At 37.2% G+C, this 25,123-nt stretch overlaps 1 protein-coding gene across 2 annotated transcripts in view; it reads right to left on the reverse strand.

The window, feature by feature from the left end:
- Positions 1-1,753: 1,753 nt before the first annotated feature.
- Positions 1,754-25,123, reverse strand: part of LOC141626836 (external alternative NAD(P)H-ubiquinone oxidoreductase B2, mitochondrial-like) — an 88,250-nt gene continuing 64,880 nt past the window's right edge. Inside the window, exons 3-12 of one of the 2 annotated variants that reach the window (XM_074440452.1) lie at positions 18,934-19,155; positions 16,809-16,879; positions 16,433-16,597; positions 16,267-16,316; positions 4,885-5,057; positions 4,504-4,608; positions 4,143-4,409; positions 3,358-3,479; positions 3,171-3,290; positions 1,754-1,967 (exon numbers count right to left, since the gene is read on the reverse strand). In XM_074440452.1, the coding sequence (XP_074296553.1) occupies positions 1,880-1,967; positions 3,171-3,290; positions 3,358-3,479; positions 4,143-4,409; positions 4,504-4,608; positions 4,885-5,057; positions 16,267-16,316; positions 16,433-16,597; positions 16,809-16,879; positions 18,934-19,155 (1,383 nt within the window). In that variant the 3' untranslated portion in view covers positions 1,754-1,879. The remainder of the gene's footprint in view (positions 1,968-3,170; positions 3,291-3,357; positions 3,480-4,142; positions 4,410-4,503; positions 4,609-4,884; positions 5,058-16,266; positions 16,317-16,432; positions 16,598-16,808; positions 16,880-18,933; positions 19,156-25,123) is intronic. The other variant, XM_074440453.1, reaches the window with a different exon arrangement.

A 25,123-nucleotide genomic window follows, 5' to 3' on the forward strand; every position in this document is an offset into this window, starting at 1 on the left:
TGTTGGGAAGACTCGGCACCATACCTCATCAGGCTGCTCCCATACCGACATGTACGACTCGAAAGCCTCGGCATGGTCGGTTGGGTCGCTATCCCCTTTGTATGATAGGGGCGGCAACTTTAGTTTAGTCGGCACAGAGACTTCGAGGACATATGCACTGAGGGGCTGTCTGACCACGTGTCGAATGACACGCGGCGATCGGCTCCTCGCAACCTTAGTCCGGCTTCTCTCCGTCTGGCGGGAAGGGCTTCTTGTTGTCCGAATTTGGAGAGTCGGACTTCTTTCGTTTCTTCGGGGCGGGCCTCGTTGCCGCGGCGACGCTGTCCTCCCGCGAGTGGGGGAAGGACTTTGGTCTGCCACTGGCACCACGGGCTCCGCCGGCGTCCTAGCATGCCCAGCTCCTTGTAATACTCCGGTCAAGTTGTTCGGAGTCACTTTATGGGCCCCGGTCACTGTGGAGGCGCCGCGCCCCGTCGTCGTGACAGGGGTAACCGGCGTACCACCCATCAGGTCCAGGAATAGCTTCAATTTGGCCGCATCGACCACATGTCCCATGACAGTGACTTGGCCGGTCGGCAGCGGTGTTTCTGGCTCTCTTGGCATCCCGTACTTCACCGGCTCAATGACTCGGCCGGCGGGGGACTGCCCAATCTCAGAATTAGGGAACGCGTCATCCTGGTAGAATGCAGTTTCATCACTCACAATTATTTCTTGTTGTTTTGACATCTTCTTAGCTCTTTGAATGGTTTTGTTTTGTTTTTTTTTTTTTGTAAGGGAGGTGACTAGCTTTTAGTATCTATCCCCACAGACGTCGCCAATTGTTCCGGGTGTAATTCCGGAGCAGGATTTGTGACCACGTAAGCTTGATGAATGACGTCTTTTTGCTTGTCTCTTCCTTTCGGTCTCTCCTGTAAAGATGAACAAACTGAGGGCTCGGCTTGGTACCGAGCGTACTCACTCCGACGCTCAAGTCAGTGAACTTAAAGAGATTAAGTTGTGTGTTAACTTGGCAAAGTATATTGTAGAGAGATAAGGGAGTTTATACCAGATTTTCGGTTGGTTTTTGGGATCCTTTTCTCAATGAGAGAAGTGGAGTATTTATAGACTTTCACTTTTTGTCACGTAGTGGCCAAGTGGCCAAGTGGCTAGCAGGTGGAAAGACTGTTCTACCCTCGGCCGAGGGACCCATGGCAGGCCGACAGGCCTGGTTGACTCCATGCCGAGGGGACTTGGATGTGAGTACGCGGATATGTCTCTCGGCCGGCTAGTTGCCGAGACCGAGACCCAAGTGACAGGCCGACAGGCTGCGTCGGTTAAGCTGTTTACTACGTTGACTTGCTGTCTTTTGGCTTTGACCTTGCTCAATATGTTGACTCGGTCAGCGGGTGCAGAATATGCCCCATCAATTTGCCCCCAGCGTAGTCTATGCCGTGGTATGGACCTTCGATGAGTTTTGAGCGTATTCTGCGCATGTTGAGCTTCTTCCTCGGCTTCTTCTTCCTCGGCTTGGTTCTGTTCAGGCCGTACCATATCCCCCTCCACATGGTTGTGTAATGGACATCCAATGTGGAAAAGAAAAATGGCGCTGGCCGAGACCAAGGTTGAGAGTGCCGTGTGCTTTTGATTGCCCCCGGCCGGTGCTGCCAAGCTTGGTTGATCAGCCGACCGTTGGCAAGTATGCAACACCATCTTAACGAAGTAAGAACATAGGCTTAACTTTAATCTCATAACAAGTTATGAAAAGATTTCACACATTTTTACGTGCAGAAGCAAAAGTTTGTGAATTATCTGTATAATGAATTAATGATAGATCCTGTATTCCAAAAGAATGATGACAAAAATGTTTGAAAATAAAATTACTATAATAATATTAGGTTATCTAGATTCGGCTCGAGTCCCTGCCAAAGATGAATTTCCTCATCCAATCACCAACCACCAACATCCTTGTGCGCCAACTTACTAATTTACTGCCACAGAAGTCAGATACATTTAGTTGTATTAAGGTTTACAAAATTAAAAAAAAAAAAAAAGTAATATTTCGTTCAAATGAATACTTTTATCAACTAAATCATTATAATACTAATAAAAAATGAGAATTTCCCATAAAATGTTATTATAAAATTAGACGATCTCAGTTAAATGTTGTATTGTAATCAGGGGCGGAGGCAGCTTATGGGCTGTATGGGCTATAGCCCGACATGCTTTTAGGATAAATAAATTTTACTTTACTAAGGTTTCAATTGGTGGATGTAGCAAAGTTAGTTGGAGAGGCTTATGTATTACAATTAGTGCTCCTCAATTGTGTAGCGAGGGATCAAACCCTACTAACAACAATTTTTTGTCTGTTTTTTTTATAAGCATAATAAATAACCAAATACGAGTAAGTTTTTTAGCCCTACATATATTCCAATCCTGGATCCGCCCCTGATTGTAATAAACAAACAAAAAAAGTAAAACACTTACAGTTGATAAAGTGTGAATTTATAATGATCCTAAAAGACATATGAGGTAGACTTACCTCAAATATTTCTTTTATTATTACAAACTTTCGGCAAAAACCTATGTAATTTTATTTTGTAATATCATAGTAAAATAACATAATAGTAGACTCAAATAACCGTAAACTTATTTTAGCGTGTTCGTTAACTTAAGGTATGAACTTAACTGTATTTAATCCACACATGCAGGATCTTTTTTTTTTTTTTTTGGATAACGAAAGAACCTACAACCTCTAATTTTTGTATGCACAAGATAAACCCTCGAGTAACATAATAACCTCCAGCCCTTATATACCAGGTCAACCACCTAAGGGTGACATGCTAGAAGTCTAAAAAGCATAGTCTAGGTCAAAAATAACCTCTACAAGCTTGTTTTTGTAGAAGCTCGAACCTGATACCCTTTGGAGTTTGACCATAGTTTTAACCACTAAATTCAAACCCCGTGAGCCATGTAGATTCATTTTACATAAAACCTAATGTTAGATATTTAGTTATTAAAATAAAACTGAATAATGTTCTTGATTACTAACTGGGCTTATTGCTAATGTTTTAGTCTTAAATCTTATAATAAGACTACATACACTATAATATGTGACTTCTTTTAGAAATAAAGAGAGGAACCTAAATGAGATTGCTAAAAAAATTATAGAGGAAACAAAAAAAGTATTGTACCTAGCATAGACAGAATACCAAAGCCACTGGGTGCTGTGACCGTGAATGACATAGTCACCAGGGAGCTGGGCTGCAGTTTGTTCACCTCCCAAAGGAGCAAATTGTCCTAAATGCTTGTACCTTTAAAAAATGATGAGCATAAGAATTACAAGGACCATTAATTTGCAAGCGTGTAACATTTTGTTACCTAAATGGATGAAATCGATGTCGTCCTTCTTTTCTAGTTCGCAGAGGGCCTTCAGGGTTTTGCTCACAGTCCTTCATTCTGTTAAAACAATCAGCAAGATATTCTCCTTGTTGCGCTGCAACCTAGAATGTTTGCAAACTAATTAGCATAGTTGAAATCTCAGTATGTAGTAGTATAAGGTAACACAAATACAAAATCTGGCAAGTGTTGTTATTCATCATGCATTGACTAGATAAAAAGTATATGAATCACTATATAATTAAAGTAAATTAAATTGGCAAAGGTTCCACTCGACGAGAAAATACATATATTATGCTCATAATAGCCAAAGATAATGTGTTATACGACTTAAGTATCTACGATGTTGTTGTCCTAAGTTATTAAAAGTATTTATACGTATCTAATATGAAACAATATTTACTTATATGTGTGACGTTCAAATATTATGAAACAATATTTACTATGAAACAATATTTACTTTTTGTCGGGTTCAACTATTATGAAACAATATTTACTATGAAACAATATTATGAAACAATATTTACTATGAAACAATATTTACGTTCAAACAATATCTAATACGTATGAAACAATATGTCGGGTTCAACTATTATGAAACAATATTTACTTTTTGTGCCCTTTGATATAATGTTGTGTTTTATACTCCGTATACTTATATGTGTGACGTTCAAATATATACTTGCAAAACATTAAAAATCTGAGCAACAAAATTGGTATTGGAATATAGACGGATCTACCTTTGGTCATTATTGTTATGATGTTACCTGGGCAGTGGCAGGGAGATTCTTCATTTGGGCATCAACCTCTGATAAAGCCTTCTTAAATGTCACTATATCTATTTGAGTAGACTCTTGCTTCTCATCATTCCCTTTTACATTTTTTATTAACTCTACAATATCTTTAAACTGCCTCCTTTTCATATATATTTCTATTTGAGGATATCTTTCGGAAATATCCTTAATTACTTTCTTCAGTTCTTTCACATTTAGAGTGTCAGTGTTATCCTTCTTGATGATTTCTTCAATATCTTCCTGTTATAAATTATAATCCTAAATATATAAATCACAATGACAAACGATAATTTTGCAATTAGTGTAAGGAATTTTGAATGGTTAATTTACTTACCATGACTTTGCGTTGTTGAATAGTGGCGCAATCACCCAATGCATATATGTCGTTGGTGCCTTCCACCCTTAGCCATTCATCTGTTGAAAGAACGCGTCTATTGGCCTGTGATTTAAGTTAATATATTGAAAACTGAGTTTGACAAAAATAATATAAAAGACCCCAAATTGTTTGAGATTGCTAAGTTTTCCTTCATATGGCTCGTTGAATAAATTTACTCCCTTTGTATGTTTAACTATGTTTAGGACATTTCAAATAAGTCAAAGGAACATTCTAAAAATATTCTCATCATTCTTACCTATCCTTTTTAACATTATACATGAGTCAAGTGGTAGGCATAAGAGCTATATAGAGACTTTTCATGCCAGTGAAATTGGTTACCTGGCCAATTTGTTTCATAAATTCCATAACAACAGGACGAGTTCCAATGCCAGTAGACCAAACAATCATTCCATATGGCAAGGATTTCACGATACCAGAATCTCTGTCCTTTGTTGAAATTTCCTTATTGGTAACTTTTGTTACCATTGATCCAAGTCTCACATCAATACCATCTGTTAGAACACATTAGATTGATGATGCCAAGTCCCCTTGTTATTTGATTGTTTGCTCTTAGTTGATATAATTAGTGAATGAAGCAATCAAATGGACTTTCAACAATGATTCAAGATGATCAAGTCATTCAAGGAAGTCAAGACAATGATACTTTCCAAAGCCTTAGTCGATATATGTAAGAGTAAGTGTAACATTCTCATTTAAGTCAAGTAATGGCAAAACCATGCAACGGTCTGACTGCATTGCATGGTGGTTTAATACTATCATACGGAGGAGTTTTTCGTCCAAATGTTTTTGAGTGTCAAAACTTTGCAAACCTTAAACCTTAAACATTTGAATTTTCAGAAACTTGAAAACAATCTGAAATTTTGGAGTCACAAGCCCACTTGACTAAGCCTCTAGATTTGTGCAAACACCTTTTACCAAAAATGGCAAAGAAGACTTGTCAAACTTCTAAAGTAAGAAAGGCTTTTTGCCATTTTGGTAAATTGTCACATGTTGAGTGTAGAAGCTTAAGTTTTCTGATTTCTTAAGCCCCAAGCCTACAAGTCTAACACTTACCATCACTCAAAGCTATCATTTTAATATTGGATTTAATTTTTCAAAGTGTACTAACCTAAGACTAAATCCACTATAAATAGAGTGTCTTAGTCACATTTATTTCTTAAGACTTCCAAAGCATTTATTGTAAAAACCTTGCAAATCATTTGTGCATTGAAAGCTTTGTTCTTCAAGTATTTGCAAAACGTTTTTCTGATTTTAAGTCTTCAAAACTTGTTTTCGAAAAAGGCTGTAAAACCTCCAAGTATCGATTCATTTGTCTTTGTGACATGATGAGTTTGTTCCATGATTCTCGTGTTAGATCTTCATTGTAATCTCCATGTTCATTTAAGTGAACTCTTGAGATTCAAGATTCTGTAACACCTTGAGATAGAACCCATAAACTCTTGAAGCGGAGTAGCTTTAAGTTTGAGTGCAACCGGAGTAGGTTGGCGAGTTATTTTCATTGTAAGGGGTTTAGTAAGTTTGAGTAAATTTCTAAACAAGCAATAAAATAACGGTTGGACGTAGGCCTCGGAGTAGAGGCTGAACCAATTTTTAAAATGTCGTTTGTTTGTTCATTTACTTTTACGTTCTTCCACTTTGCTATTTCTCGCATGTACCTAATCAAGTTACGTGTCACAACACCTATACCGTGACATGAGTCAGATATCTTCTTGTGAACTTACCTTCAATTAAGTTTCTCAAGTCTTGTACTTCTTTATTCTTAGCTTAAAATAGTTAATTAACTAAGTTAAGAATAAAATTTTAAAAAGGGTACACCTAATTCACCCCCTCCCCCTCTTAGGTGTTAATCGTTCTTAACTCTTCAATTGGTATCAGAGCCTTGTGCTCTTGATATTGGTTAAATCCAAAGAGTTGATCCTATAGTTATGGACGATTCAAAACACACTAAGTATCCCATTTTCAAGGGAGAAAACTATGCCTGGTGGAAACATCGCATGGAGCACTATGTCAAAAGTGCGGACTATGAATGTTGGTTAATCATTCAAAAGGGTCCCCTCAAAATCGAAGTGACTAATGCTGATGGCACTAGCTCCTTGAAAAGTGAGGATAAGTATGTTGAGGCCGACTATAAGAAAATCGAGAAAAACTCTAAGGCCATGTCCATTCTTCAATATGGAATCGGTGACCAAGAGATTAATCGTATATCTGGATGTGCCTCGGCCAAAGAGATTTGGGACACCCTAAACCTTGCTTATGAGGGAACGTCACAAGTCAAAAAATATCGTATTGATCTTCTCATGCAACAATATGAGATGTTCAATATGGACCGAGATGAGTCAATTAATAGTTTGTCTTCACGTTTTTCTAGTATTGTCAATGACCTTAAGAGTTTAGGTAGGAGTTTTCAATCCGAGGATTTAGTCCGTAAAATCCTTCGTAGCCTAACTGAAAAGTGGCAACCGAAGGTTACGGCTATTGAGGAAGCTAAGGACCTTTCATTGCTCACCTTTGATGAACTTATGGGCTCACTTATGGCTCATGAGTTAACTCTCATGAAGCGTTCTAGTGAAAGCTCTAAAGGGAAAGGACTCGCTCTTAATGCTCTCTCAAGTGATGAGGAGGATGAAGATGATGAGTTTGCAATGTTCACTAAAAACATTGTTGGCATGATCAATGGTCGAAACTCTCAAAGGTATAGCAACAACTCTAGTAAACGCCGTTTTCCTAAGAGAAGATCTAACTCCACTGTTGGTTGCTTTAAATGTGGTGATAAAGGTCACCAAATCAAAGAATGCCCAAAGTGGAACGATATCAAATCTAAGGAAAAACGTGACTTTGCAAAACGTGATTACAAAAACAAGGTAATGACTGCTATTTGGGGCATGTCTGATTCTGAAGAGGACGATGTCCTTGAGGATGAATTAGACGCCAAACTTAGCATCTCGTCTAGTTCCTCAAAAAATACTTCCAAATCATCAAAGAAAGAAGACATCAAGTGTCTTATGGCTCACTCCGTGGATTCGGACTCGATTCGGACCATGAGGTAATTAAGCTCAAGAAAAAGGTTCGATCTTTCTCTAAAGACAAAGTTTGTCTCCTCCTAGATCAATTCATAGATAAGTGTCGTGTCCAAACTAATAAGTTGGAAGCTATGCAAATCGAAATTGAGGACATAGCTGAGGAAAATGTAGTCCTTAAAGAAAGTCTAAATGAGAATGATCAACCTAGTTCCATGTTGGGTCTTGAAAAAGAAATCAAAAAACTTCGAAAACAAAACTTGTTTTTAGCCAACAAAGTTGATGAAACCAAAGATCAACATGATCCTTGCACTTTGTTGCATCCATTCTAAAGGAAATGTGTCATCACTAACACAAGAACGTGACCAACTTTTGATTGACTTAGCTACTTGTCACAACGAAAAAGATGATCTTGTTAAGATTGCTGAAATGTTAAATGATGAGTCGAGTCATGTCAAAAGTGCCTTAGAACGAGCTCAAAAACTAAATGATGACCTTCTTGCTCAAAATGAGATGTTAAAGAAAGTGAACAGGACTCATGCCACGAGGTTTCTACTGTGGCATCTGATTCAAGAAAAGAAATAGATACTCTCACGGAATTAGTGTCTTCTTTAACTAAGGAACGTGACACTCTTCTAGCTGACCTCAAATTATGTCAAAGAGATAATAAACAATTGGAACAAATTGGGATGTTACTTAGTGACGAAGCAAGACTTGCAAAACAAGCGTTTGACAATTTAGGTAAATTGAATCTTAATCATCTTGCTAAAATTGAAACATTAACTAAAGAGCTAGATGAGGCTAAGATGTTTTACTTAAAATGGGAAGGAAGTCAAAATGTTTTGGAGTTTCTCTTGAAACAATCACAAGAGTACGAAAAATTTGCAAAGAATGCTGGACTTGGTTTCAAATGCAACAGTAGCACACACTGTTGCACTCGAAACCAGGATCCAAGTCAAACCGACTTAGAAGAAGAAAGTATCTTTGGTCTTCCTGAGTACATCATTTGTAACTATTGTGGCAAAACAGGTCATGAGTTTAATGGTTGTGACAAAAGAGTCCGTGACTTAGAAAGAAACACTAAGAATGCTAAACAAGTGTGGATAAAGAAAGAAGAAGTCAAAAAGGTCGTTGTCAAGAAGGAGCCCAAACTTGTTTGGGTTCCTAAACTAAATGTTTGATTTCTTATAGGCATTAGTGAGGGGCAAAGCAGAATTGGTACTTAGAAAGTGGATGCTCTCGTCACATGACGGGAGATGAAAACCAATTCCTCTCGCTAGAAGCCTACGATGGTGGCATGGTGACTTTTGGCGACAACAAGAAAGGTGAAATCATTGGTATTGGAAAGGTTGGTAAGTCAAAGTCATTATGCGTGGACAAAGTGTTGCTTGTCAAAGGTTTGAAACACAATCTCTTGAGCATTTCACAACTTTGTGATCGAGGTAATATTGTTGAATTTCTTGCTAGTGAATGTAGAATCATCAATGGTAAAACTAGAGAACTCATACTTGAAGGTAAACGTGTTAAAGACGTCTATATGACTAACTTGTATGCATTGTCGGGTCAATCACTATCATGCATGAGTGTTCAAAAGAACGACCCTTGGCTTTGGCACAAACGACTTGGTCATGTAAATGCTAAGACACTTAACACCCTTAAGAAACTTGATCTAGTTGACGGCATTCCTAACATTAAATTTGAATTTAAATCACTTTGCGATGATTGTGTTAAAGGGAAACAAGTTAAGTGCTCTTTTAAATCCAAAAAGGTTGTTAGCACCTCCTTACCTCTTGAACTCATTCATATTGATTTATGTGGTCCCATGCGAGTGGTGAGTAGAGGTGGAAGTCGTTTTATTTGTGTCATTGTAGATGACTTCACAAGATTTGTTTGGCTTCTCTTCTTAAGTTCTAAGGATCAAACATTTGATGAGTTCTTAATCTGGGTCAAAAAGGTTCAAAACAAATTTGGATATAAACTTGTCTCATTAAGATCCGACCATGGAACCGAGTTTGAGAACTCGTCATTTGAGTCCTATTGTAATGAGTATGGTGTTAGTCATAACTTTTCGGCCGCACGAACCCCACAACAAAATGGGGTTGTGGAACGAATGAATCGAACTCTTGAAAATATGGCTAGGACCATGCTCATTAGCTCTAAGGTTCCTAAGAATTTTTGGGCCGAAGCCGTAAACACATCTTGTTATATTTACAACCGTGTCATGATTAGAAAAATCATTGAGAAAACTCCCTATGAACTACTACGAGGAAGAAAACCTAATCTTTCACACTTAAAATGCTTTGGTAGTAAATGCTTTGTGCACAACAATGGAAAAGACAACCTTGGCAAATTTGATGCTCGTAGTGATGAAGGAGTTTTTGTTGGTTATTCCGATCATAGTAAAGCATATAAAGTCTATAACAAAAGGACTATGAAAATGGAAGAAAGCGTTCATGTAATATTTGACGAATCTAGTCTTTTTGTGTCAAACACACATGTTGATGATGAGGATGATGAATATGATGATGATTTTGAGATTGGTATGATACGACATGAAATGGATCAAGTGGTAGAAGAAAGCCGAGCAACGATTAGAGCCACTTTGTTGCATGAGGAGGATGTGCAAAATTCAGGGGGAACTAATCGTCCTCCTACACAAAATGATGCTACCTCATCCAGGGGGAACAAGGATGGTGAAGAACAGCCCAATCTAATCATAAACGAACCACAATCACCTCCTTCAAGCACTCCTCATGCAACAGTCCCCTCGACTGTTGCAGACGAACAAACCGAATCTTCTAACTCACTTATTCCCAAGAAATGGAAACACCAAAGCTCACATCCCTTATCAAACTTAACCAATGACCTAACCTCTGGAATAAAAACCAGATCATCGCTTCAAAATTTCTGTGCACACAATGCCTTCATCTCAAAAATCGAACCGGACCATGTCACAAAGAGCCTTGATCGATGAATGCTTTGGATGATTGCAATGCAAGAGGAATTGGAGCAATTTGAAAGGAACAAGGTATGGCATCTTGTCCCTAGGCCCTCCCAACGTACTGTAATTGGTACACGGTGGGTCTTTCGCAACAAGCTAGATGATGTTGGAGAAATCGTACGGAATAAAGCTAGACTAGTGGTGCAAGGTTTTAACCAACAAGAAGGAATTGATTACGATGAAACCTTTGCACCGGTAGCTAGGCTTGAAGCCATACGAATGCTTGTAGCTTTTGCGTCTTTTCAAGGTATAAAGCTTTTTCAAATGGATGTCAAAACCGCATTTTTAAATGGATACCTTGATGAAGAAGTGTTCGTTGAACAACCTCCGGGCTTTATAAACAACGAGTTTCCCAACCATGTTTTTAAACTAGATAAAGCACTCTATGGTTTAAAACAGGCTCCTAGGGCTTGGTATGATAGGCTTTCAAAGTTTCTATTGGAAAACGGTTTCATACGTGGGTCGGTGGATAAAACGTTGTTTATCAAGTCACAAGGAGATGAACTGTTGCTTGTACAAGTATATGTCGATGACATTATTTTTGGTGCAACTAACAATGTTCTTTATAAGTACTTTTCTGATTTGATGACTTCGGAATTTGAAATGAGTATGATGGGAGAACTTGGATTCTTTCTTGGTCTTCAAATCAAACAATGTGAGAATGGAACGATGATTCACCAACAAAAGTACTTAAAAGAAATGCTAAGTAAGTTTGGGTTGACTAATTCTAATCCTATGCCTACACCAATGGTGTCTAAAGTCAAGCTTGACAAAGACGAAAACGGTAAGAGCATTAGTGAAAAGGTATATCGAGGTATGATCGGTTCCTTACTTTACTTAACCGCTAGTCGACCCGACATACAATTTAGTGTGTGTGCTTGTGACCGTTTCCAAGCAAATCCTAAAGAATCTCATTTCAAAGCCGTCAAACGGATTTTTAGGTATTTGATTGGAACACAAGGGCTATATCTTTGGTACCCAACTCACTACGAACTTGATCTTGTAGGTTTTTCGGATGCGGACTATGCCGGTGATACATTGGATAGGAAAAGCACCTCGGGCATTGCTACGTTCCTAGGACCGTGTCTCATTTCATGGGCTTCGAAGAAGCAAAACACCGTTGCATTGTCCACGGCCGAAAGCGAATATGTGAGTGCCGCTCTATGTTGTGCACAAATTCTTTGGGTACGTCAACAATTGCATGATTATGGCCTTACTTTCGAGACTACCCCTATTTTTTGTGACAACACTAGTGCAATTAATATATCAAAAAATCCTATACAACACTCACGAACTAAACACATCGACATACGACATCATTTTCTACGTGATCAAGTTGAGAAAGGTCATATTTGTCTAAGCTTTTGTAAAACGGAAAATCAAATTGCGGACATTCTTACAAAACCGTTAGAAAGAGAACAATTCGAAAGACTTCGGTTTTAAATTGGTTTATTAGGTGACATACCGCTAAATTAAAATTACGTTTTCCAATGATTGATTAGAGGGAGGATGTACATGTAATTAAATGTTAGTTAATGTGGTAGAATGCATGCAAATATCGAACAAGTGTAATTGACAGCCGAATGAGTGCACTTGAGTTGTTTTTGCATTGAGCTTCCAAAAAATCACTTTATGTCCCATCACTTAAAAGCCTACACCCTAGCCTCACATTATCAACACTCAACCGTCCCTCACCTAGAATAACTACACCATCCCCTCATTTACTTCCATGTTTCCACTAAACACACCCTATTACCCACTAAATAAACAACCAACTCTCACTTTTTCGGATTCCCAAAACCGTCAAAGCCATTTCCTCTTCCACTCTCTTCAAAATACCTCCAAAACTTTCCAAAGAATTACTTCAACTCAGAAATTCCTTTAATCCAAAATACATTGCCAAGAAAAAGATGGCTCCCAAAACCGCTTTGCAAAACTAGATGAAATCACCTCTCGCATCAAAACCAACCGCCGATTTAACGAAAAAGACAACCGCCAAAAAGGGCGGTGGTCGTGGTGGGGAGGAGGTCGAAGTAGGAATCCTCCTATTTCTCTACAACTTGATGCTGAAGTGGACATTGAAACCGATGAAGAAGAATCCGGTTCTAAGGGAACCAAAAAGAATGAAGATAGTCAAAAATCAAGTGGTGTTATCGAAACAAGTGAAAAGGGAGATCACTCAAGTGAGATGAACGAGGGGGAACTTGAAGGAGAAAAATCAAAAGAGGGAAAAGAAAGTAAGGAAAAATCGAGGGAAACAAAGAAAAAGAAAGTGATGAAAAATCGAAAAATCAAAAAGTGAGGAAAAATCGAGAAAAGATGAAGAGCAATCAAAAGAAAGTGAAGAAAAATTAGATAAGAAAAATGAGAGGGATTCAGACGGAAAGGAAAGGAAGGAGGATAGTGATGTTCTAATTGAAAAGAATGATGATGATGTGCTTCTAAAGGATTTGGTGAGTGACACTTTAGAGAAGGATAAGAGGAGTGAGATTGATGCAACGGAGACCTCCACTGTTGAAAAGGAAATCGGTTCAAATCTTTGAGAAAATCGATTATGAAGTTGTTGATGTTGAGGATCGTGATGATGCCACAGTGGTGTTTGATGATGGGCTTGACCCATTATTTTCAAAACCCGCATCACGAACCCGGTCCAAGAGGAAGATGCTTGAAATATTCGGTGATGATGACGAGGATGTAACCCCGGAGGCATCCCCTCCAAAACCCAAGGTTACCCAAAGAAAAAGGGGATCCGGGTCAAAATCAAAAGCACCCAAAAGGGCTCGTTATCAACGGGATTTACCGAGCATAAATGAGGATGAGATCATTGAGGAGAAGGTGCCTCTCAACACATGTATGGACCTTGTCATTGCTCCTTTTGCCGAATCATTCAAGAATGATATCCTCAACCATCTCAATTCTCTTGATCTCCCGGAGGAGATCTTCAAGATATGCCACGGTATGCTGCTTTGTTGCTTCCACAATGGTCGTCGTTATAAGAAATCTTGGTATGACACCTCTCCTGCTTTTAAATATTTCAAAGAGGCCATGTATGCACAAGGTTGGGTGAATTTGTTGGACAAATATAGCCCCATGTATTTGTCCGAAATCATCCAATTCTATGCAACAGTCAAAGTGGATGTTGAATCTGAAACTCTCTCTGCCTTTATCAATCAAAAACCCTTTGTCCTAACCCTTGACCAACTTGCTGCTCATCTTGATATCTGTAATGTCGGGCTTACCTCTTTTCCCAAACGTGATTGGGGTGAAGTTGATGAGGTTACCTCTACCCAGGTCATGAAGGTTCTTCGACCTCATGATGATGATGGCCCTACCAACATATATGCCTTTGAATTAACCGCACCCACCCGGTTCATCTTCAACCTGGTTTTTCGCAACCTTGTCCCTTCCAACAATAGCCGTGGGAGATGTTCTCTTCTTGACATGCTCCTAATTCATCACATTGTTAAGCACAAACCCATTAACCTTCCTCGCCTTATGTTTCACCGCATACTTGAGATGTCCACTGAGTTCCAAAGCGGGAACTTTGACAAAAATGCCGTAGTTCCTTATGGTATGTGGCTCTCGATAATTTTCATGAGGGAAGGGTTAGTGTTGAAGGGAAGCCCTGCAATTGAGAAATTGAGTGATGAGATGACACCGGGTCTTCTTTCTCGAATGAACTTGGAGATTAAGAATGGCAAATTGGAAAGGAAGAATCGGTCGGGTTCTACAAAGTGGGTTCTCTACCGTTGAAATGGGTGTGGTCCTTGCAAAGTTGGATGAGCTTCTTGGGATTGTGAACCGGTTGGTCAAAGAACAGGGCAAGTTGAGGGATGAAGTCGGTGATCTTCGCACCATGAATGAAGATCTCCTTGAACGTCTTCGAAATGCCTCCTAAACTCATACCTCTTTAACCCGTTTCTCCTCTTGAACTTTGGCTCTTTGTTTTGTTTTAAGACACTCTCTTGCACCTTCGGTTGTTTGTTTTTATCTTGCTTGAACTATTTGCGTGTGTTTTAATCGTGTTGCTTGCCTTTTGCACATGTTTTCTCCTCCTTTGACGATGTCAAGAGGGGGAAGTAGTTTAATTATGCCATGTGTGATCTTTTAACTCTTAGGCTAACGTCCACCTTAATTATGTCTTAGCTTCCATGATTAGATGTTTTACTTTGGCCAAGCATGTTGCACCCTTTCGAATACCTTGATCATGTTTATTAATTATGTTTATGTTGAAATTGACCAAAGACCGACTAACCATGGGCTAAGGGGGAATATCACACATGTTTGGACTTGTCATCATCAAAGGGGGAATTTGTTAGAACACATTAGATTGATGATGCCAAGTCCCCTTGTTATTTGATTGTTTGCTCTTAGTTGATATAATTAGTGAATGAAGCAATCAAATGGACTTTCAACAATGATTCAAGATGATCAAGTCATTCAAGGAAGTCAAGACAATGATACTTTCCAAAGCCTTAGTCGATATATGTAAGAGTAAGTGTAACATTCTCATTTAAGTCAAGTAATGGCAAAACCATGCAACGGTGCACGACTGTTGCACCGTGGTTTCGGTACTATCATACGGAGGAGTTTTTCGTCCAAATGTTTTTGAGTGTCAAAACTTTGCAAACCTTAAACCTTAAACATTTGAATTTTCAGAAACTTGAAAACAATCTAAAATTTTGGAGTCACAAGCCCACTTGACTAAGCCTCTAGATTTGTGCAAACACCTTTTACCAAAAATGGCAAAGAAGACTTGTCAAACTTCTAAAGTAAGAAAGGCTTTTTGCCATTTTGGTAAATTGTCACATGTTGAGTGTAGAAGCTTAAGTTTTCTGATTTCTTAAGCCCCAAGCCTACAAGTCTAACACTTACCATCACTCAAAGCTATCATTTTAATATTGGATTTAATTTTTCAAAGTGTACTAACCTAAGACTAAATCCACTATAAATAGAGTGTCTTAGTCACATTTATTTCTTAAGACTTCCAAAGCATTTATTGTAAAAACCTTGCAAATCATTTGTGCATTGAAAGCTTTGTTCTTCAAGTATTTGCAAAACGTTTTTCGATTTTAAGTCTTCAAAACTTGTTTTCGAAAAAGTCAAAACCTCCAAGTATCGGTTCATTTCTTGTGACATGATGAGTTTGTTCCATGATTCTCGTGTTAGATCTTCATTGTAATCTCCATGTTCATTTAAGTGAACTCTTGAGATTCAAGATTCTGTAACACCTTGAGATAGAACCCATAAACTCTTGAAGCGGAGTAGCTTTAAGTTTGAGTGCAACCGGAGTAGGTTGGCGAGTTATTTTCATTGTAAGGGGTTTAGTAAGTTTGAGTAAATTTCTAAACAAGCAATAAAATAACGGTTGGACGTAGGCCTCGGAGTAAAGGCTGAACCAATTTTTAAAATGTCGTTTGTTTGTTCATTTACTTTTACGTTCTTCCACTTTGCTATTTCTCGCATGTACCTAATCAAGTTACGTGTCACACCACCTATACCGTGACATAGAATCTGCAGATCTTCTTGTGAACTTACCTTCAATTAAGTTTCTCAAGTCTTGTACTTCTTTATTCTTAGCTTAAAATAGTTAATTAACTAAGTTAAGAATAAAATTTTAAAAAGGGTACACCTAATTCACCCCCTCCCCCTCTTAGGTGTTAATCGTTCTTAACTCTTCACCATCTCTTTGGAATTTTTTTTCAGCAAAATCAGTGATCCTTTTGTCAAACCTAAAATAGGGCAATTTAACATATGAAATACCAAGATCACGAAATAGTGTACCACATAATCTATGAAAATTTAGGCATGAGTAAAATCGAATAATGTATAATCATCTTCAACTTACATGTTAAGAATATGATCCCCTGCCTCAACAAGAGTAATGTTGACAAGAGGTTTAAGAGCTGGGTAAAGTTTTGCCAAGTCCTCGGTCACAAAGTCATGCAACTCGGCTGCAAACTCTACGCCAGTTGGGCCTCCGCCAACAACCACAAATTGCAATAACGTTTTTCTATGATTGTTAGGGTGCAAACCCTTGTCCCACATCGGTAGAATAAAGATGGAAGCTCATCTTTATAAGTGTCCAGAAAATATAATAGTACGAGGCCTTTTGGGAAGGAGCCCAAGAATAAATCCGTGAGGGCTTGACCGAAAACGGACAATATCGTACTATTATGGATTGTGGACACAGATGCAGCAGAGGCCCAACACGGGATATTCACGCTTCCGCACAACAATGATCGTCACTTAAATGAGCTAGACTAGCCTTTTCAAAGCAAAATACTATCTTCATCTCATTTTTTTATTTAGGTTTAACTACCGTAGTGAGCATTAAACATAACCATTTATGTTTCCATTTACATCGGCTTTAAATCAATATGTTAACAAAACTAATTTATCTTATCAATATTTGAAAAATGGGGTAGGTAACAAATGTTGAGGAAAAAGAGAGCTAAGGCAAGGAGATCCCCTTTCTCAACTAATCTTTACCCTCGGCATGGAATACTTATCCAGAATCTTGGTTGTGGTTGCTCAACAAGAAGATTTCAGATTCCATCCCATATGTGGGCATATAAAGCTTAATCATCTGCTTTTTGCAGATAACCTGCTACTCTTTGGTAAAGGCAACGAGGCTTCAATCATGTGGATGTTGAGGGGTTTTGCTACTTTCTCCGCATCTTCTGGACTTTGTCTTAATAAAGATAAAACTGATATATATTTCAATGGAGTTCCTGGGCAGGTATTTACTAATATCCTACAGATTTCTGGCTTTAGTAGAGGGAAACTACCTTTTAAGTATCTGGGTGTTCCCATTTCCTCAAAGATTGACCAAGAATGAATGTGCCAAGCTTACTGATAAAATTATGGTGAAGATTATAGCTTGGGGCACTAGACACATATCTTATACTGGGAGATTTGTTCTAGTGAACTATGTCCTTACCTCCTTGCATTCATATTGGGCAACAATATTCCTAATTCCTAATGGGATCATGAATATGATTGATTCTCTGTGTAGAAACTTTCTTTGGGAGGGAAAAGATTCTTATTCAAGGGCGCCTAATGTAAGATGGTAAACATGTTGTAAACCTAAGGAAGAAGGGGGGCTTGGTATAAAGAACTCTAAAAGTTGGAACAAAGCACTTCTAGGAATATATACTTGGTGGCCAGCTGAAAAAAAAAAAGGATCATTTATGGGTTCGTTGGATCAATCATGTATATATGAAGAATAGTGAATGGCATGACTATGCTGCTCCTCCTGATTGCAGCTGGTCATGGAAGAAGATCATGCATGTAAAAGATACTTTCAAAGCAGCATATGTTGATGATCTCTCGCTAAATAGCACTTGACCTGTTGTTGACCATACACAGTTGCTGAGCGATATCAATGGTTAAAGCCACCGGCTCCAAAAGTTCAATGGAGATATGTATGTTGGAATACGTTGAATGTGCCTAAAACTTCTTTCATCTACTGGGCAAGCAAGCATGAGGAACTTTTAACAAGAGGTAGGATCATTAGAATGGGATTTGGACAGGAGAATGTCTGCTATTTGTGTGATGATGCTCCTAAAGACCATACTCATCTGTTTTATAACTGTGAATTCAGTCAAGAATACAACAGAGCACTGCAATTGATACTAAGAACTAGGTTTCCTCGTCAATTTTTTGAGCAATCGTACGAATCTGGAAGAGGAAGGAGTAAGTTGCAGTATAAATTTGTGAGTAGTCAATCTCAGTATCTCACCTATGAGATATGGCATGCTAGAAATACTGCGAGAGTTCAGAGTCAGGTCATCAGACCTGAAATTATTATCCTTAAAATTTTTCACAATGTCAAACAGATGGAGTAGAAGAAATAGAAGTATTCTGAAATGGAGTGATCAAGCTTGGATGGATAGTCTAGGCAGTTGGTGCATTTTTGCCTTATTTTTTTATATGGTTGATGTATAAAGTAATTGTTGGAGATTTTTTTATTAATATATACTTACCCTTCAAAAAAAAATATTGAGGAAAATAAAATATCGCATAATTGACCTTGTTTAAATACTAAAATCAATGTGATCAATATAAATCAGATGAACGGAGAAATCAGATCGATATTTATCTTTGTAAAATTTAGATTAATTCCAAATTTATTCTCCTCTTAGAGATAGGATGTTTAAGGTAACTAGATTGAGACATCGAAAGAGCTACATATTTTCATATTATCATTTAATAAGTTATAGCACGTATAAATTGGGTGAAAGTATTCACTTATGTTAAAATATGGGATTTAAATTGATATTTAAAGTGAATCACTAATTTTAAAGAAGTCTTGATTATTTCTTAGACGTGGTGTAATTATTGAACAAGTAAAAGATATACCTTAAGAAAATGACAGTTTTCTTCGACACCAGGTGTATTGAAGGTATTGGAACGCGCTCCCATGGCGACCACTAAGTAATCATAGTCCACATTGAACTCCTCTTTGCCTTCAAAAATCTTGTTCGTTGCAGACCGACAATAAACCTTCTTATTGACTGGATCAATCTTGTAGCACTCTGCTTCTTCAAATTGAACTCTCACATTTTTCTGTAATTTAAATAGCACATTATCTTGATGGTTATGTCGTTTTCTTTTATAAAAGTATTAAATCTTACTCCATCCATCTAAAGAAATATATTCCAAATGAATTGGGTAACACTCCAAGAGATTGAGAGGAAACTGTCCCACATCGGTAAAATAAGGAGAGCTTATGATATCTTTATAAGAGATTCAATCCAACATTTACTAACAAGGCCTTGTGTTTTTGGGCTTAAATGAGGACCAATAATGGACCCAAAGGTATACATCACATCATGTTGAGGTTGTAATACGACAGAGGCAGGTCGGGTCGTTATAAATTGTACTTGATCTGTATTAGAAATAATTACAAAAGTACAAAAACTTTAACTTTTGTTAGTAGAAACATATACTAACTTAGTAGGACAAGAATATGACATTTATAGTTTAAAAAAAACATAACACATATGATATCTTTTTCTTTAAAATGGTGAAAATGCTGGACAATAAAAGGTATTTCTAAAACAAATAAATAGGGAATGTAATGCTTGAGGGAATACATTTTATTAGTAGAAATACATTAGTAAACATCCAAAATTTAAATATTAATAATATTTAAGTGAAAAATGTGCATGGTATTTGTGTCATATAAACATTAAATTTGAGCTAATAATGCAATATTAGGTACTCTAAAATGGTGAAAAATATTAAATAATGGAATCTAATTCTAAAAAAGACACAGTTAAAAAAAAAGATATTTTTGTAGCTAATGAAGTAAATTTTATTTGCAACTCATAAATTCCTCCAAAAGTATCATTCTTGGGAAGTGAATATGTATACTACCATAAAAGACAAATTGATTACTCCCTCTATTTTTTTATATATGACTTTCTCACATTTCGAGACACCCCCTTCTCTCTTCAATATCTCTTAAAATATAAGACTAAATATTATGATATGTATACTCATATGAAAGAGTTTTTCGTAAGGAATTTAATAGTACCATTTTTATATTTTTTGAACAAATATATTTTTGTAAATATTAAAGTCAAAGGCTTACCTCGTAAATGCAAAACGTCATATATAAAAAAGTGGAGGGAGTACTAAATAAGGATTGACAAGTGAAATATATAATTCGGTTGTTTAAAATTGTTAAGTTAGTGATTGGGGATATCATTCCTCAAAATTATATGTAAGGATACGTAACATAGACAAGAGACAAAAAACGTGGTCAACGCTCTTCAACTGGCACATGTGAAGATGAATGCATGTCTATTATGTGTATGTTTTCAATTAGTAGATTATACAACTGGTTGTATGTAATTTATATACAACCTTTTAAATGTTGTCGAGTTTTTTTATAAAGTTGTCGAGTTTTTCTAACAAAATTGTCGAGTTACAATACAAAGTTATTGAGTTTAAGAGGAATAATTATTAAACTCAATAAGTTTTTAAATTAGCTCAATAACTTATAAAATAGCTCGACAACTTTGTGTAAAGAACTCAACAACTTTGAGGCGGTTGTACAATGCTAATATACAACTGGTTGTAATATAGTATTTATGGTATGTTTTTGTGGATGGATAATCCTGAACTTGAAAAGTCCAAAAAAAATATAGCCGCCAAGATAGATACTATTAGTAAATAATATATTTGTATATATTTAGTTACCTAGTTTAGCTATGCGTTCCCATTGTAAATGCTAGTATATATTGTAACTTCTGATAATGAATGAATCACGGAATATAATTCTATCATGGTATCAGTAGTTTAGGGTTTTCCAAAAAAAAAAAAAAAAAAAACTTCTATCAGCCGCCATCATCATCAGCCACGGCAATGACGAACGACAACGGAGGTCCTAAAACCGATAACGAAGTCTCTGGTAAGTCCACTCTCCATCCAGTGTATTCCGTCTCCAATATTCTTAATAAAGTTCGAATGCATGATGGAGTTAAAGTCAATTACTCCGCTTGGGTGAAGCTTTTTACTCTCCATGCTCGAGGTTATAAAGTCCTTCATCATATTGATGGTACCAAACCGCCACCCGAGACCGATGCCGACTACGCGTCGTGGTGTGAAATTGATTCTTATGTGCTTCAATGGATCTACGGATCCGTTTCTGATGAGCTTCTTCTCCGCATTCTTGAAGCCGACTCTACATCCCATGAGTCATGGCTTCGTCTAAAAAATCATTTTCACAACAACAAGGGTTCTCGCGCGGCGGCGTTGGAACACGAGTTCACTCATATGTCGCTGGAAAAAGCGTCTTCCTTGGATGATTATTGCCAAAAACTGAAGGACATTGCTACTCAATTGAATGACGTCGGTAGTAAGGTCGATGATCAGCGTCTTGTTTTTCAATTGGTTCGCGGGTTATCGTCTGAGTATGATGTCGTTGGTGCTTTTATTAACCAACAATTGCCCTCCTTCGAGACTGCCCGTAGCATGCTCCAACTAGAAGAGCAACGAAAGTCCGCTCGGTCTGAAGCTGCTCCGACTGCTCTTGCTGCCCCTGCCGCCACTGATGCCGAATCTTCAGGTAATGAGTCTCCCTCCTCTCGTGGTAATTCAAATTGGCATAATAATAAAAAGTCTTACCATAAGGGGAAGGGTGGGAAGCAAGGAAATTGGAGGAATTCTGGCAAAGGGGGTGGTAATGGCGGTAATAATGTCAGTAGCAGTAAATCGTCCTTGGTTCCGGCAGCGATCACCGTCCCTATTTGGCCTTGTACACCTTAGAATGCTCCTTGGGGCGTACCTCCTTGTCCCTACCCTGCTCAACAGGGGTGGGCCCCTACTTGGCAGCCGCAGCAGCAGGTTCGTGCGCAACCCAATCAGCCACGGTTCTCGGGTGCAGTTCACCCACGGGCGGCCTATCTTCTTTGCTCCGCCATCAGGGTATGAAATGTCGAACATGAATCAGGCATTTCAAACTATGACGCTGGTCCCACCTGATAATGCTCAATGGGTTATGGACACGGGTGCCTCGTCACATCTCACCGCCGAGTCAGGTACGCTAAATCCTCCTTTTAATTTGAGTTCTATTCGGTCAATCTTTGTCGGTAATGGCAAGTCCATTCCCGTCCTTGGTTCGGGTCACGCATCCATAAACCTCCATGAGACCGCCAATTGTCCCTTTAAAATGTCCTTTACGCCCCTAACATTATTAAAAACCTTATTTCCGTTCGCCAATTCACTAAGGATAATAATGTTACTGTGGAATTTGACCCAAATGGCTTCTCTATGAACGATATTCGGACTGGGAGAACGATAATGAGGAACAATAGCACCGGTACTCTCTACCCCGTGTCAGCCACTTCATCAAAAGAGCCACCCATTACGGTCCTTGCCGAGTCTCCACGTGACCTATGGCACCCTCGCCTAGGCCATCTCGGTTCCAACATTACTAGTTTTCTTAATAGTCACAATTTTATTAAGTGTAATAAGGAGCACCGCTCCCATCTTTGTCATTCTTGTCAAGTCGGAAAACATAAACGACTCCCATTTAATGATTCAAATTCTATGTCTCCTTTACCGTTTGATATTATACATTGTGATTTGTGGACTTCCCCTCTTCTTAGCAAAAGTGGATTTAAATACTACATGGTTCTCATCGATAATTATAGTCAATAAGTATGGGTTTATCTGTTGGAGCTTGTGGACTCCACAAATTAGTGTGACAACATTTGTAAATCTCTTACAGGTTCACAAGGGTATACTTCGTATATTTAATCAGTTGATTAACGTTTACCTAATAACGGTTGGCTTGCTAGAAAGTTTGACGTTATTATCATACAGATGGCGGTGATCAACCGGTCCCTAAAGGTCACACCTATAGGATGTGTTTGAGAGATGTGGTTATAGAAATATGATCACATTGATGCCTAATATGACTAAACAGTTAGTCAATGTGTTGATGAGACAATTATTTAATGAAGATTAAATAATATTAGTTGAGACAATTAATCGTGAATTAAGTAAATTAAATATAATAAGTTATATTTAATTAAATGTATGTAATGTTAGCTTGACGAATTAATCATTAATTCGTAATTAAATGTAATCGGTTATATTTAATATCAACAAGTCGAATGTGTCATAGTGGTAATAGTGAAGGTACACAAACCAAGAGGTCATGGGTTCGATCCTCACTAGATGACAATTTAACACATTTTATACATTTTTGGAATAACCAAAAATAAGGAAAGAATACTCCTTATTTCGGCTATGGGCCGAGAAAAATAGAAAAGAATTATTTTAATTTTTGGATCGATTCTAGCAAAATCAAGGGCATTTCTCGGAGCATCATGGGTGCAACTGATAGGAGAATATCTATTTTGATATTGTTCTTAGGCCGTATTTGCTAGGACCGAAGGTTAATTCTGAATCCTTTACTTTTGTTTATGTATTTTAATTTATGACTTGTGATCGTCATCATTAAATTCGTTATAATCCTTCATTTTAAGGGAAGTATACAGATTATTTCTCACAAGTGATATCAGAGCAAAGGCCACGAATTTTAATTTTGATGATTTTCATAAAAATTGTATGTAAACGTTTAGGGTTTCCGAAAAAAAAATTTAGGGCACGGCTGTTTTTTTTTTTTTTTTGTTAATGCCGATTGAAAAAAAAATGTTTGCAGCCGGTGTTTGTTCTTTTTTATGCGAGATTTCCATTTTTATTTTTCATAATGTTGTTTTAATCAGTTAAAATTATCATATGAAAAATTGGTAGATGTTTGATTTGATGCAGATTAAATTAAAACATAAATGGAATCGTCATGTTTGATTTAATGCAGATTAAGTTGAAATTAAAAAGGCATTAGGGTCCTAATTTAAAAACCGTGAATTTTTTTTTTTCGCGGTTGTTTTGTTTATGCCGTTTTGGAAAAGCATCCGAAAAAAAAAAAATTGTTGTTACTGTTCACGTGCTACTGTTCACAGGGGACAGAATTTTTAAAAAAAAAAAAATTGTTTCGGTTTTTACAGATAAAACCGTGTATAAAATAAGAAACATGCTTGTTTTGTTTTTCTTTGTTTATGCCGAGACCAAATAAAAAAAAGGATTTTATTTTTGTTTTGATTTTGGCCAATTAGTTATTGTGAAACGGTTCACAATTAAAAGATACCGAATTATTTTAAAGCAGTTTAAAATTTTGACGAATTGAATTCATATTACAAGTTTAATATGGATTAAGATTGAAATTAATGTGATTAATTGAGGAATTGTCACTTAATTTGATTTAAATTGGTGGTTTGGATAAATTAATCAACAAAATTAAGGATTTGTGTCATGTATGTTTAATTTATTTTAGTTGATGCATTATATTTTATTTTTGTTGAATGAATTTAATTTACGTATTTTTTCAATCAGTTGTAATACTTAGGGTGGCCTTAGTCAAATTATGTTTTCGTAATGAAGGAAACATATTTTTTAATGTAATTATGAGATCTCGAATCTCCTTTATTTTTCTTTAGTTTTTGGGTTTTGAAATTAGAATGTAATAAATAGGTTTATTATGTAAATTTTATTTATTGTAATTTTCAAAAGAAGACTAAAGATGGAGATTGGAGCTCACTCCCGCTACATGGATCAAGATGGAACATCAAGACAAGCTTCTCGGGTCCAAGGAGGATTCCAAACTTGTATTTATTGTTCATTTTGATAGGATAGGCCACACTAGGACTTTTACTATTTTTACGTTTTTCATTCTTATTGCTTTTCATTCACATGTTAGTTTATGCATCATATTCCGCCTAAAACCAAACCACCTACTAATAAAATGCATGAAAATTGACTCATATAGGTTGTATGTTAGTTTTCATGGACATACGAGATATCATCTTTGTCTTTAAGCCATCACCTTAGTTTATTCATTCTCGCATGCTAGATATTAGTTCACTTAAAATGAATTAAAATAAAGTTGATGGGATCTTCCTCTAAAACGGAAATTGAGATTAGTCTTTATAAGGGCAAACAACTATGAATCCCTTCTTCG

This window comes from Silene latifolia, chromosome Y (genome assembly GCF_048544455.1).
Source record: "Silene latifolia isolate original U9 population chromosome Y, ASM4854445v1, whole genome shotgun sequence".
Classification (NCBI taxonomy): Eukaryota; Viridiplantae; Streptophyta; class Magnoliopsida; order Caryophyllales; family Caryophyllaceae; genus Silene; species Silene latifolia.